Raw genomic sequence first — 14,128 nt, 5'->3', positions numbered from 1 at the left:
TTGGGTGGGATTCACCTTATGAGCCCTGTTGCCAGAAGCCCTGTGCAAGGACTTCTTCATGAGCAATGGTGCTTCTCCCCATCTCCTTTCCTTTGCACCTCTGTGCACCCCGAAATTGTCCCTGGGGGGTTGGGAGAAGCCCCAGGACAGCCCTCAGCAGGAGGAGAGGGGGGAATCGTCCCATCTGCCAAGCTGAATGAAGCATTTGCACCAATGGAACATTCATAACAGTGTGATGTTGAAGTCCACCCTGTGTTTTTAGGTAGAAAAAAAAGTATGCTCAGACCCTGAAATCAGCATCTGACACCCTTCATGTGCCTCCTCCACAAGAATTCTGGAGGGTGGCAACCTGAGGACGGGCCTTCTCTGCGGTGGCTCCCCATCTGTGGAATGCTCTCCCCAGGGAGGTTTGCCTGGTGCCTTTAGGCACCAGGCGAAAACATTCTTCAACCAAGCCTTTGGATAATTAACATCCTATGTGTTTGTCGGAGGAGGAAGCCGGAGTTATTGGTTTGGTCTTGTTCTTGTTTTTATTATGCTGTGTGTGTGTGTGTCTTGTGAACTGCCTGAGATCCACAGATGAAGGATGGATGAAAAATTGAAAAAACATGAAAAATGTGTGAGTGGCTGTCTGAACACATTCTTTCTCCCATATAAATTCTGGGCACTGCAGTTCATTAAAGGCTTCTGGGAATTGTAACTGCATTGCCCAGGTTCTTTGAGTGAAAGAATCGTGTTTCGAATGTTCTCTAAGGGTAGAATGAGAGCTGGGGAACTTCCAACGTGATCGTTGCTCCAGGGTCCCCACTGACCTCTGTCTCACCCCAAAGTGTAGAGCATCACCATGTGGACTTTGGAAAACTTTGTGTATTGCTTCCCACTAGCAGACTGTTTTTTATTCACAGATTATTCAAAGGTCCACTTAACACAGCTTTTGGAAAAGGCGGAAGTGATTGCAGGGCGCATGCTTAAATTTTCTGTGTTTTATCGGAACCAGCACAAGGAATACTTTGACTACATCAGGTAAGAGAACTAGGACTTGTCAAAGGCAAATATCTCTGCATGGAGCTGAGGGCAAGATTTTCTCCACTGTGTACGTAACAAGCAAGCTGCCTATATGTAAGCTTCTTTATTGATCAGCATTGGCTGCCAAAACGTGTTATACATGGTGAAGTAGCCAGGTACTTGTTTGTATAATCTGTGCCACCTCTGGTGACAGCTTTATAAAATAACATGCATAGAACAAGACTTTTTAAAACTCCAAATACAGTCATTTATTCATAATTTGTCATTGTTGCAATTCAGTTAGAGTACAAAAAGGACACATGGGACTTGTAACAAACATTGTGCTGTGCACCTCTGTTAAATATATATATACATATACTTCTGGAAACCTTGGGACTCATAAGAGAATACAGATACCCCATGTTGCTTTTCAGTGGGGCTGGCATGGCCTGAGTTCCCCCGCATTAGAGGGAGCAATAAAATTCTATAGCTGCTCAACTGAGAATCCCATATGCAACTGGGCAGCTGTGTATACAGTTTTCAGGGCTGGAAGTGCAGATTGTCACCACTGTCATTGGTCACCTATTTGAGAAAAGAGACAGGATTCAGCTTCTTCCATTTCCTCAGATAATTAGCAAGTAGGGCAGAAAGCCAAACTTTGACTTGCCATCAGTGAGCAAAACGTGTTGCTTCACCCTGCTAAACTCCTGCCCTGCTGTTGCTCCCTTTCCCAAACCAGGCAGAAGCAAAACAAGTTGAAGTTGTGTTATGTGCTAACCAGCACTCATAGCTTGTTTATCTCCAAAACAGACCAGCAACATACTTTGGCTTCCTTTCACAGTTTGTTTGGAACTAGGAAAAAGGAGGAGTAGGGCACAATTTTAGCAGGCTGCATGAGCACAATTGCTCACTCATGGTAAACCATAGCTTGCTAACTTACCATGATGTGTGAACCAGACTAATTATTTTGTTGTAATGTACCGTATTTTTCGCACCATAGGGCGCACCTAGTTTTGGGAGGCGGAAAACAAGAAAAAAATATTCTGAACCCCAGAAGCCAGAAGAGCAAGAGGGATCTGGCTTCTGGGATACCGTGTGACTGTTCTGGCTTCTGGGGTAACCGTGCCAAGCCTCTTCAGGGCAGCGGGATGAAGGCTCCCCCTGCCCAAAGAGGCTGCGCAGGGCTAAAGCAGAAGCCAGGACAGACGCGTCGCTGAAGGGGCACTGCGCCTTCTCCCTCTGCGCAGCGCCTTTCCTGTGAAGGAGGGGCGCTGCACAGAGAGATAGAGAAGGCACAGCGCCCCTTGAGCGACGCGCCTGTCGTGCGAAGCCGGAGGAGGAACAGAAGGAGACCCTTCTGTTCCTCCTCGGGCTTCGCTGGACAGGCGCGTCGCTGCGAAGCGGGAGAAGGAACAGAAGGAGTCCCTTCTGTTCCTCCTCTGGCTTCGCACGACAGGCGCGTCGCTCCAGGGGCGCAGCGCCTTTCCTGTGAAGGAGAGACGCTGCGCAGAGATAGAGAAGGCGCAGCGCCCCTTGAGCGATGCGCCTGTCGTGCGAAGCCGGAGGAGGAACAGAAGGGTCTCCTTCTGTTCCTTCTCCAGCTTTGCTGAAGGGCGCTGTGCCTTCTCCCTTTCTGCGCAGCGCCTTTCCTGTGAAGGCTTGCGCAGCGCTGCCTCTTATCCCGACGCCCCAGCGCGCTGAGCAGTCGCTTCGGGTAGCTTCGGAATAAGAGACAGCTCTGCGCAAGCCGGGGGAGCTCTCCCGCGGCTTGCGCACAGCTACCCAAAGCCCCGGCGCGACTGCTCAGCGCGCCCGGGCTTCGAGGTGCAGGCGGCTCTGCACAAGCCGGGGGAGCCGGGGGGGGGGGACTCCTGCGGGCTCCCAGGGCTTGCGGATAGCTTCCTGAAGCCTGGAGAGGGAGAGGGGTCAGTGCGCACAGACCCCTCTCGCTCTCCAGGCTTCAGCGAAAGCCTGCATTCGCTCCATAGGACGCACACACATTTCGCCTTCATTTTTGGAGGGGAAAAAGTGCGTCCTATAGAGCGAAAAATACGGTACTTGAATCAGTGTAGTATAAACGTTCTGTAATATATCCAGGCCTGGGGGGGGGGGGGGGAGAGAATGGTCTACAATTAGCTTAACTGGCCACTGGATGTCACTGTACTGCCGTTCAAGAATGGTTATCTGGCGCTTTTCAAGTTCCAAGATGATGGATTTTATTTACTAATGGTAGTTTTGATGTTTAGCTCATCTGCAGCAGCTTAATCTTATTTTGAATACACTTTCTTCTCAGAGTCTTGTTTTAGGAAAACAGAAAGGTGGAACTTTCAGGAAGATAAACATTTAACGTTTGCCTTGTGGCTGCACTTAAAAGTATGGTAGCATAGAACTGGTGAAGTCAATAACTCTCTGCCCTTGCATGAATAATTAGTTTTGTTTCAAATGATTGACCCTCCCCCGCCCCATGTGGCACATTCTGTATGCATCTGTGTAGCAAGCCTTAGAAATTGGCCCCATACACAAAAAAAATATGTGCTGCAGAATCAGGTAGGTGGTTGTTGCCGCTGCTGCCTGCAGCAAAATATTGCAGCATTGAATTCCCACATTCAGTGCTCCAGCCAGCCATACCCTCTTTCTGGATACTCTATTCCAGTCCCAAGGGACCCTTAGCATTCTGTTGCCATTAGACTGGGGCAAATCTGTCAATTCTGAGTTCTAATTTTTCCAGACTTGCAATCAGTTCTCCACACTTTGCCCAACAGAAGCAATGCATGACTGGCCCTACCTGAAAGCAAGTCTCAGAGGTTTTGTACACCAAAAGCACAATTGCTGGTGCCATTTTAAAAAGCTAGAATGTGAGATCTGTGCCTACACACTTATGTAGCTTGTTTTCCTGAATGGGAAAGGGGTATGTGCTTTTGTGGGTGGCAGAAGGTGTGTAAATACAGTGGTTCACCTTGGCTGCTTGTTTTGATCAAACAAAGGAAAGGTTCCTGGTCTGAAACCCTGGAGAGCAACTGCTACTGAGCTAGATGGACTAGGGGTCTGGTTTAAAGCCACTTTAAGTTCCTAACGTCTTGCTCGCTGATGCCCCTTAAATATAAACCATTACCCTTCCTTCATTTCTAGAGAGCAGCACGGGAGTGCTCTGCAGCCTTCGGTCAAGGATAACAGCGGGAGCCACGGCTCTCCCATCAGCGGGAAGCTGGAGGGCATCTTCTTCAGCTGCCACACCGAATTCAACACTGGGAAGCCCCCGCAGGATTCGCCCTACGGAAGATACAGGTTTGAGATAGCGGCGGAAAAACTTTTCAACCCAAATACTAACTTGTACTTTGGGGACTTCTACTGCATGTACACGGCCTACCACTATGTCATCCTCGTCCTCGCGCCCGCCGGGTCGCCGGGAGACGAGTTCTGTAAGCAGCGCCTCCCTCAGCTGAACTTGCAGGATAACAAATTCCTGACCTGCACTGAAGAAGACGGGGCGATGATCTACCACCACGCGCAGGATGTAATCTTGGAAGTGATTTACACTGACCCTGTGGATCTCTCCCTCGGCACCGTCGCGGAAATCACAGGCCACCAGCTCATGAGCTTGTCGACGGCCAACGCTAAGAAAGATCCCAGCTGCAAGACGTGTAACATCAGTGTTGGACGTTAATTCGGTGGTCCCCCCCCCCCAACTCTTCCTTAGGAGCCTTCTCTGTGGCCTATTCCCCATTGCCATCCGTTCTCATCAGACGCATGCATAATGCTGCTCTTCCTAAGAGCAAACACCAGTGATCAAATTCCTCAATAGTCTTCTTCAAGCAGAGCTTAACAATGCAGCTGGCACAGAGCAGCAGCTCCACCACCACCATGGCACCCTGTGTCCAGATTTCCCCCTCCCCACTGTAATATTTAGGGCAGGCACACTCACCCCATGTTGTGTTGTCCTCATGTTTCTGTAGCCTCCTGTCCACATTCAAAAATCGTCAGCTACCAGTGGTGGGCAGCACTTAACATGATGGCAAATTGCAACGCAGGTAAGTGTGCCCAAACGTCGTCGGGGAAAAGGACCATCCAACCTGGGCATGATGTCATTGGCGGCAGCACTGTACCCAGTGAAGCATGTAGTTCTGCCCTTAGTATATTCCTTACCTTCTTGGTCCACCAGTGCTTTTCAACTGTTAGGAATCTTGGGTTTTTTCTTTCTAGCAACCATTTATATATCTAGATGCTGCAATTGGTGTTCCATTTTCTTATTATTTTTCTCTCCTTCTCCTCCTCCTTCATATTGCCAAATGTAACAAATCTATATAAACAAGCTTTAGCGAAATAAAAAGAAAAACTACTGGCTTCTAAATGGTGTTTTAAATATGTATTCATTTTAATCTACTGAACAACTTAACTGAGATATCTCCAAACAGCATGAAAGGGTGTAATTGCAGCATGATTTAACTCTTGCAGCCTAGAAAAAAAAATGTCAGCACTTCCAATGTGTTGTTTGACAGTGTTATTTATGTTATTTATATTAGCTAACAAGCAGGGAAAAAACCCACCTGTGTTTCAACATAATAAATAGAAAAATATTTTATTTGTACTGTTGTATAAAATATTATACAATCATATAGAATATATAGATACATTTTAATAGCAACTGTATACATACGTCATGAAACCATTTTTCCCTTATCAAAGATGTAGTTTGTAAACTTCAAATTCTTGTGTATCTGTTCCTGTTGCTCTGACATGACTTTTAATTAAAACAGATTTATGAAGGAGACCATTCTGATTCATAAAAGTTATATAAATGATCAAGCCAATTACACTGAAACATTACATCATTCTTTTTTTAAAAAATAAATTTAAAAATTCCACTTAGGTATATAAGCAGTGTGACATGATCCCACAAATGTTTTTTTGAAAGTTCTTTTTGTTTTGTTTTTCTCTTTTAAAAACCATGCTTCAACGTTACATACAGCAGAAATAAATAAAAAAACAAGTTTTGTGGCTAAATAGGCTTCGTGAAATCGACAGCTTCTTTTATTACTATAGCAAAAAGAGCTGAGGTACAATCTATTGTCTTCAGCTCTGTTCGCAAGGAGGGGGTTCCCCTAGAGGCATTTCTGGAGGCCTCTCCCTGCTCAGCCTCCCAGGCCAAGCGGCATGCAACCTTAACTGCACAGTACTGACTTGGATTGTACCCCAACCCCCGTGCTGGCTATTTGTGAAAATAAAGCCCTCCACTCAAGGACAGGACTACACGGTTAAGCTCAGCCCCACATGAGGGGCAGTACACAATGACCTCACGTACGGTTTACCCAGGGATCCCCCACCTTTACAGAAGCAGTGCTGGAAGACTAAGGATTATGCCCCTGGTTTTCTTGTCATTGGTACAAAATGACAAAACAAGAACACTAAAGACAGTACATATATCTCTACCTGGAGCTCTTCTTTGCCACCGAAACCTGCGTTTGCCAGTGAGCGGTGCGAACTCGCCGACTGTCCCTCTCCCATGGAATTCATGTGCCACTCAGGCGTGATCTATTGCAAATTTACCTCCGTTTATAAAGGCGTGTTCCTTTTCTAACGGCAAGACCGGGGGGTAGGGGTGGGGGAATATATCCACGTTTATAATCTATCACAGTAAACCAGAAAAGAAGCCCAGCCTCCTTCAGTTCATCACCATGACACTTAGATTAAATAATCTGCATACATTGATCTATCCAAAATATCATAATGCAATAAACTATTGTCACTATTTTTAATAAACTATCTTGGCAATCATCACACAGGAAATATTAAGGTCCTACAAAGTGCATGCTTTCAAACAAGCTTTGGTTGTCAGGAAAAAGCAAAACAAATTATAGCACTGGGCTAAGGAAAAGTGCTACAGAAATAAAAATTGGCATGTGCCATTAATAACTTTGCTTCACTTTGCTTTATTTCGGTTTCTATCAACTGGTGTCTTTTAAGCAATTTCTGCTTAAAAGGATGGAGCAGCTTTACATTGCCTGGTCATTTTTCAAATAGCCACTCTTTCCTGTTTAAGTTTTTCCCCCCTTATATATGCCATATTTAGTGTCCCCGCACCCAACCAAATAGCTGAGACTTTTCAAAATTATTATTTTTTACCTCTTTGTTCTGCTTCAGCATTTTCTTAAGCTATTTTACCTCGCTCTATGAGTTAAGGTCTCAAGTGACGGATAACCTTTTCCCGGCTCCAGCGACATCCAACACACACCTGCTTCTAAAGCTTCTGGAAGATCACCAGAACTGAAATCAGAGTAACTTAATAAGGGTTTGGGCATGGAAACAGTCAGTTTTGTATCACAGTCACCAGCCCTGCTGATCTTATTACTCCCCATTTGCAACACCGTGAATTCTGGGTGCACTTTGTAAGGGAGATTATCATGACGGATAAAGCTTTCGGAACTGCTAGTCTAGCGCTACTGGCCTTGTTCTGGCAAAACCCCAGTAAACTTCCAAAGAAAACCCAGCACCCCTTGAATCTAGGCGCAACATCACAACTACTGGAGAGGACAGCTGCTGTTTAGGCAGCCAGCAGACACTGCCCTTTGCCTGCAGCAGCACTGGGGTTCAATAACAGTGGGTGCTGCTGCTGCTAGTGGTGTGGTAGCGTGTGTAGCGGCACTGGCAAAAACAGGAACTCTAGAAAACACTCTGCTACCATTACCCAAAGACCTTAATCTATCCCATCTCAAGGACTGCCATTTAAGTCTGAGTGCTGCAAGCTTTAGTTTCTCAGTGCACACTGTAATCAAAGTTTCTCGAGAAAGCAAGAGGCTCTAGGAATGGGATAACGGGGGCGCAAGCAGCAACACTGGAGGTCAAATGCCATGGGCAAGACTGCCTGACTTTGCCAAAATGGGTAAACTCCAAAACTTAAAAGTACCTGTAACCAGCTTGGATCATCATAACTGTGTCTTAAGATCCACTCTGACGTTTTGCTTTGGAGTAGTTGAATAATGAGTGAATAAAGTCAAGCACGAGAGACCCTCACGAAAACTTGTAACTATTAAAGAAAAATTAGACTGGCAGGCAATGCACAGAGGAGTCCTGCTCCTGATAGCTATTTTCATGCAGGACCTCCCTGGTGTTTTGCATTCCAGGGCTCATGCCAGAGATGAAGCCTGGAAAAATTAATTGGCCGACTCCTTTGCCATGAGCTAAGGGATAAAAAAGCCACCTGTCATCAGCACAACACTCCACCTCTCTTACTTTTTAAAATCCATGGTTTGTTTGCTTTTTAGATTTCTCTAGGTGTGAATTCTAAAGCTCCTGGGAGGCTGTCCCTGGCGCCACAGGATTTGTTCCATCTCCCTCTCATGAGGGTGAGAGAGAGATCTGCCTTGAAAGGTCAGCAGCTGGCAGTTCTCCATGATCAGACCTGCAACATCTGAGAAGACAAGCAGAGTCCAGAGTAGGATGGATGAGGGGCTGGATCTACAGGATCCAATGTCCCCTGAATTTGGGGGAGGGGGACATTCCAGTCCTGAAGCTACTGTAACTTTCCTCCCGCTGGAAGCAATGAGAGAGGAAGGTTTTTATTTTAAAAAAAGTCATACAACTGTAGAACGCCACATGAAAGACCATGGTTCAGTGACAGAACATCTGCTTTGCATGCAAAAGGTCACTGGTTCAATCCCTGACATCTCTACGTAGGGATGGGAGAGAACCATCCCTGAAAAGACACTGCCAGTAAACAATGCTCAGCTAGATGGACTAATGGTCTGACTCTGTACAAGACAAGCACAAGTGGGTAGGGAAAGTGGGCTTCGCCCTATCTCACAGATGTGCTCTGCCCACCAAAACCCATTTATCTAAACCAAGCGTTATTGACAAGAGTGTTGGGTCTGGAAGCCCAGCTGTCTGTCGTTTTATCTTTTTGTTTCAATTGTTCTGCAACCAGTGGTTATAAATGGCCATGAATATAATTATCTAGAAACTGCCAGCTCATAAGGCACAGGTCTAATGATCCAAGTGGACATTGCAAACATCATTGTTTTTGGAATTGTACCTAAAATGGCAAATGGGCATGTGCAATACGGCTGCTGACTCCTTCCCTTCTACCACACACACACACACCAGCGATATTTCATTGCTCTTACAAATCTAGATGGCATCCACCTAGTAAAATACATGCAATTCGAATCAGCTGATTAAGTCATCACTCCTATTAGTAAATGGATGAGAGCGTGGGGGTGTCACCTGCACACAAACAGGCTAGGCCCCAAAATACATCCAAGGGTAGGCCTGTGGTGGGTCTCTTCAATTGTGGGGGAGCGTGAAGAAAAGAAAATTAAGACTCCAGCCTGAGTGGCTTTGGGTGAGGGGCAGAAGGAAGAGATAATGTGAGCAGAGGCAGGCGGCGGGTGTGTTTATGGAGAAGGAGGGAGCTCCAAGCCTAATCTGACCCCCCCCCCCCCTTGGAGGATCCTTTAAACTTAGGAATTGTTCCTTCACAGTTTCTGGGAGCATGAGGTGGGGGGTCCTCTCCCTGAGTCTTGGCTTTGGGGGCAATGGGAAGCGGCAAGCTTCACATACATACACACACCCTTAGGCCCCCACCCCCAAAGCTGTCTTGAGGGCTGGACAGCTTCCCCTGCAGCCCCTCTGCTTGAACGGGGCACCTGCCAAAGATAGCAGAGAGGCAGCTATACTTAGAGCCGGCTCCTTACAGCCAGAAATAATGACTGGGTGCTGTCGTCTCATGCATCCAACATGGTGCCCTCTATATCTTTTGGACTCCAGCTCCCATCAGCCCCAGCCAGCACGGCTAACAGGTGGGAACTGTACTCCAAAACATCTGGAAGGTCTGATGCTGGCTACCTTTGATTCAAACCACATCACCTCCTGCTCCTGCCTCAAATCCATAATACCCCCATCCCCCCCCCCCAAGTGTGAACCACTCTCCAAAATTCTGCCTGCCAATTTGGTATCTGAACTAGCTATCTGAAGCTCTTCCTTTGTGCCATAATTCTTCCCACGTTTCCTGCACCTGAAAAGTAGTATTTCTACCTACCCTAAATACAGCCTGAATGATGCAGGGGCCAGTGGAGCTTTCCATGCAGTCCAATCTGTGCACATTCCACAAACATAGGTTGCTGCCTATATCGGAGCCATCCTTCATTCTCTCTTTATCCTGCAGGAGCTATCTTGCCCTGCACTTCCACCCAGGCTCCGCCACTTCAGGAGGGGTGTCATACACATCAAGTGAGACGTGTCTCTGCCAAACTGGTGGATTTATATGGTCCTTATCTGTTAAATATTGGAGGGGAAACAAGAGGATCAGGAACCCCCTAAATGCAGGATGGATGAAGACTTGCATCTTGGGTGCCTATTAAATTCTCAAAAATGTCCCCTCCTGCACAGGTATTTGATCTACGGAGAAAGTAAGATTCTTGACTGATGGTTGCGTTTAGGCAAACAGGGTCCTCTAGAGCACAATGAGCCAGCAAATACAGCTGCTCACATTCCTGGGGGTGGTTGGTCAAGTTTTTATCTGCAGGGGTGTGCTAGTTTTCCTTCCGTCATTGTCCTCAACCAAGATGGAAAACTACAGTTTCACTGTGACCTTTCTACCTATCCCAGCAGGCAGAAAAGAGGTTCTTAACTGGTGCATCTTTCCTCCCAAGATTAGGGATGGTTTTCATTCTGGCCCTCCCAGTGAATCCTAGGATACAAAAGCTGTCCAGGCTACACACTGGAATATCACAAATAAAAGAAGCCTATCAAATTGCGGAGGACACTTCATAGTGCTGACTGAGTAGGTTTAGGAGAATTGCCTACCTAGAATTGTGTTCCAAGTTTACCTGATGGGCGGCTCAAGAGACTTTGACGTGCCTCTCTTTTTCTCTAGTCCTATGCTGCCCAAGTGGGAAGAGACAAAATAAAAACCTGGCTGAGCCTGTTTGGATGATTGCACTGTCCTTCCATACCTTTGAGTGCTGTTGAATGAGCACCAGCTGCCTGGAAAGACGTCGCAGTGGAGCTTTGAAGTGAAACAGGAAGTCCCGTCAACCCAGCTTCCTGAATGTGCATATATGATTACCTCCTTTTGGCTAAAGCGAGGGGAAACTTGTCCGAGTGAAAAAAACAGCTCCAGAAACAAGAGACGACTCACAGGTAAGTGTTAGCCCTCCCATTCAATCACTCCTCCTTCCTGCATTCTCACACCCCTTTCTCTCACTCTCTTGCTCACCTGCAGCGGTAGAACATAAATAAAGTGCATCAGAATTTCAAGGTGTCAAAGCCATTGTGCAGGAAGAGCCAGACCTGTGCAATCCTCCCTCTCTCGCTCTCTCTCGCCTTTTCCCAGACCAAGGAGTTTTACTATTGCAAACCACTGGACTTCAGATGGTTTTGGAGACATCGTGCTTGCTGATGAGGACCTCCAGCAGCCTCAGCTTGGCTTTGATGTGCTTGTATTCCAAGTACTCCTCTGCCATGGGGATGCGGTCCTCCTTTTGGGGAGTCCTGTAAAGCGGCAAAATGTGAATGCTGGGGCTTAAAAGGAGCAAGCTTTCGCAGAGCACTTCTGGCTCAAATATGAGTTTTGTGTTTGTCTCTTTAAAGACTCTCCTCCCTGGAAGAGAGGGGAGTGGTTCTGGGCGGGAGCCCGAGCCCCGCCCCCTAGCAGGGGGCGATAGCCCCCTGCCTTCCGACTTACCTGGCTGGCGCCCACGCCCATCAGCAGGCACCCAATCAGGTGCCGCTGAGGAGGCGTGTCCTCCAGCATTTATGCTGGGCGCCAGCCCCTTCCCGGCCTCTCTTCTCATCGATCTTCATCCCGTCGCGAGTCACCCACCCTCCACTCCCTTTAGCTTAGGGTTGACGTTTTTTCTTGGCCTTGCTATGGACCTTAGGTTGGTCGCCCTGGTTGACTGGGGGGCCTGGTAGGAATTTTTCCATTTGGCATTAGGCTTTTTGGTTTTTTCGCCTACCTCGTAGCAATCGTCACAACTTTTTTTGTGGTATTGGTGGGTAGGCTAGGCATTGGAATAATGTGTTGTGGTGTGTCGAAGCGCTAGTTGTGGCCATCGCCTATGCCTTCAATTTTTGGGTATTCCGTTAAAGGAATCTGGCGGTCGTGTATTCTGTCCGATGCCTGCTTGGCGGGAGGCCATGGCACGACCCTCGGTGACATCAGGGGAGAGTCTATAGTTGGATTGGCATCAACATGCTCCACCTACTGGTGATTTAACCCCTTTGTTGTGGACATCCAATGCCTAAGCCAATACCTTTTCTCTGCTGTAACCAATAAAAGTTGTGGCCTTTCCTTGCCCATAAACCTTATATCACATGTCCGTGTGTATTCATTCCACATCGCGGGGCTCGGGTCCTCGAACCAACAATTATAAGTTCCCACATATAACAAGATATGTTTTTAGGAATTGATATTTAAAAACCCACATTCAGACAGTCTTCTTCCAAAGAAGAGGCAAGTGAATGTTGGAGAGAACTGTATGCAAGGTTTGGCTATGTGCTTGCTTGCAACAGTGGGGTTCAAAGACTGTGGGACACCCCAGCACTCACACACATTAATACGTTTGCTAACATGTTGAAGACCACTGGATCTGCTCTGTATGTGAGCTATTCTAATATGTCGTCTTTTCAACAAATCATAGGTGCTGTCCTCATCTACAAATGGCCAACAAATACTCCCATGGAATGAGCAGGAGAGTAATCCCCAAAAGTGTACATTGTGGCAAACTTAAAACAGCCAGCATGCTGGTACAACTCAATTAAACCCAACACACATAGACAGACAGTCAGACAGAGGTGGCTGCCCATTATATCTCTGCATAAATGGCTCCTCTGGATTTGTCTCTTTCCAATCAAAGGCACATAGGGAGGAAGTTCTCCTGCAGGAAGATACCTCTTATTCTTACACACCTCAGTAATAAACTTTTTTTGTGGTGGAGGGCAGAGAGTTGTGAGCATGATGTGTGCCTGCCAATTTCAATTCCTATGAAAAGAAGGGTACCTTTGCTATGGCAAAATCAGAAATCCTTGGTTTGTGTAGTCACCAGAGGAAAATTCTCAGGATTTTAGTACTACAGGGGAAAGGCTCACTCAGAGATCTGTAGACAACTTACTCTTCAGGATCTGTGACTGTCTAGGTCAGCAACGACATACAGAAGGGGTACAGAGACCAAGCATGAATGTGGTTGCCTTACCTTCCTGTTTGCTTAAAGAACTGATCCTCAAATTCTCGTAACATTTTCCTTAGCCTTTTCTTATCAGCTCTCGTTTCTCGGAGATGTTCCAGCAGCACGGGCCTGCAAAAGGAGAATTGTGTCTGAAAACACTGGAAGTGACAGACAGGTGACAGATTTGGGATCAGGAATATGCATGCAGCTTCAACAGGTGCTCCTCTTTCAGCCCATGCCTGGGACAGGATGCTCTCAAACGACATGCATTTTGCTAATTAATTCCAATAGATATTGAAAGCTCTGACAAGACACAGTGATTTACATTATTGTAGTTTTATACTATTTTACACTATTATTATCATTATTATTATTATTATTATTTTATGGCAAGTAGGAAAAGTTGTACTACATTAGGCCAATTTCCAATACGTATTTACTGTTTGTAGCTGTGGGTCATTGTTGATGCTGTAAAAAGCCTATTAGCACAGGCATGAAACAAAAATATATCCTCTGTTACATTAGGCATCTGAACAGATGGCTTAGGATCACTTCAAAGCACAATGCGAAAAGAAGACGGGAGATTTGCACTATTTGTTCCCCACACTTCTGCATCTTGTCAGAAACCGTATCCCCCCTAAGGAATGGCCGTGCTATTTTGTCCAGTTTAAGAAACAAAAGTCAGTCCTCACATTGTGGCCTCGTGCAAGTTGGACATTGACAGGGCAGGCTGTTTGACTGCTTTCTTTTCATCCAGGGGTGACACAAAGGCGGGTTCATTCTCCTCATCTGAATGACAGAGATGTTCGTCAGAAGGCAAATGGAGGGACATGGCAGAGGACAATTCATAGCTGCTCTGGGAGTGATCTTCATCAGAATCTTCCTCCTCCTGCTTGTAACACAGAATGAGGGTTATCAAATTAATTACCTGCATGCACATCAGTGGAAAGGAAACATAAAAT

The 14,128-nt window shown here is 46.4% G+C and overlaps 2 protein-coding genes and 1 long non-coding RNA gene across 16 annotated transcripts in view; 1 reads left to right on the top strand and 2 right to left on the bottom strand.

Annotated features, from left to right (window-relative positions):
* The window catches only part of PHYHIPL (phytanoyl-CoA 2-hydroxylase interacting protein like), a 79,813-nt gene extending 71,077 nt beyond the window's left edge, over positions 1–8,736 (top strand). Inside the window, exons 3-4 of one of the 2 annotated variants that reach the window (XM_083440153.1) lie at positions 888–1,023; positions 4,135–8,736. In XM_083440153.1, the coding sequence (XP_083296279.1) occupies positions 888–1,023; positions 4,135–4,669 (671 nt within the window). In that variant the 3' untranslated portion in view covers positions 4,670–8,736. The remainder of the gene's footprint in view (positions 1–887; positions 1,024–4,134) is intronic. The other variant, XM_083440152.1, reaches the window with a different exon arrangement.
* LOC310677365 lies at positions 1,192–1,986 on the bottom strand. Its single transcript, XR_014511130.1, has 2 exons — positions 1,946–1,986; positions 1,192–1,587 (listed from the first exon to the last, which is right to left on the bottom strand). It is a non-coding gene; the product is annotated as an uncharacterized lncRNA (long non-coding RNA).
* Positions 5,266–14,128, bottom strand: part of FAM13C (family with sequence similarity 13 member C) — a gene marked incomplete at its 3' end in the record, with an annotated part of 70,263 nt that continues 61,400 nt past the window's right edge. For 6 of the 13 annotated variants that reach the window (XM_083440065.1, XM_083440066.1, XM_083440063.1 and 3 more), the window contains 3 exons: positions 13,859–14,058; positions 13,194–13,295; positions 5,266–11,490 (listed from right to left, as the gene is read on the bottom strand). In XM_083440065.1, coding sequence (XP_083296191.1) covers positions 11,367–11,490; positions 13,194–13,295; positions 13,859–14,058 — 426 coding nt within the window. Of the gene's footprint in view, positions 11,491–13,189; positions 13,296–13,858; positions 14,059–14,128 lie in introns of those variants that run through there. The other 7 variants (XM_083440067.1, XM_083440068.1, XM_083440072.1 and 4 more) reach the window with 5 other exon arrangements.

This window comes from Podarcis tiliguerta, assembly GCF_965153285.1.
Source record: "Podarcis tiliguerta genome assembly, chromosome: 5".
Lineage (NCBI taxonomy): Eukaryota > Metazoa > Chordata > Lepidosauria > Squamata > Lacertidae > Podarcis > Podarcis tiliguerta.
Note: the sequence above shows the minus strand (reverse complement) of the source record. Positions and strands in the feature narration are given on the sequence as shown.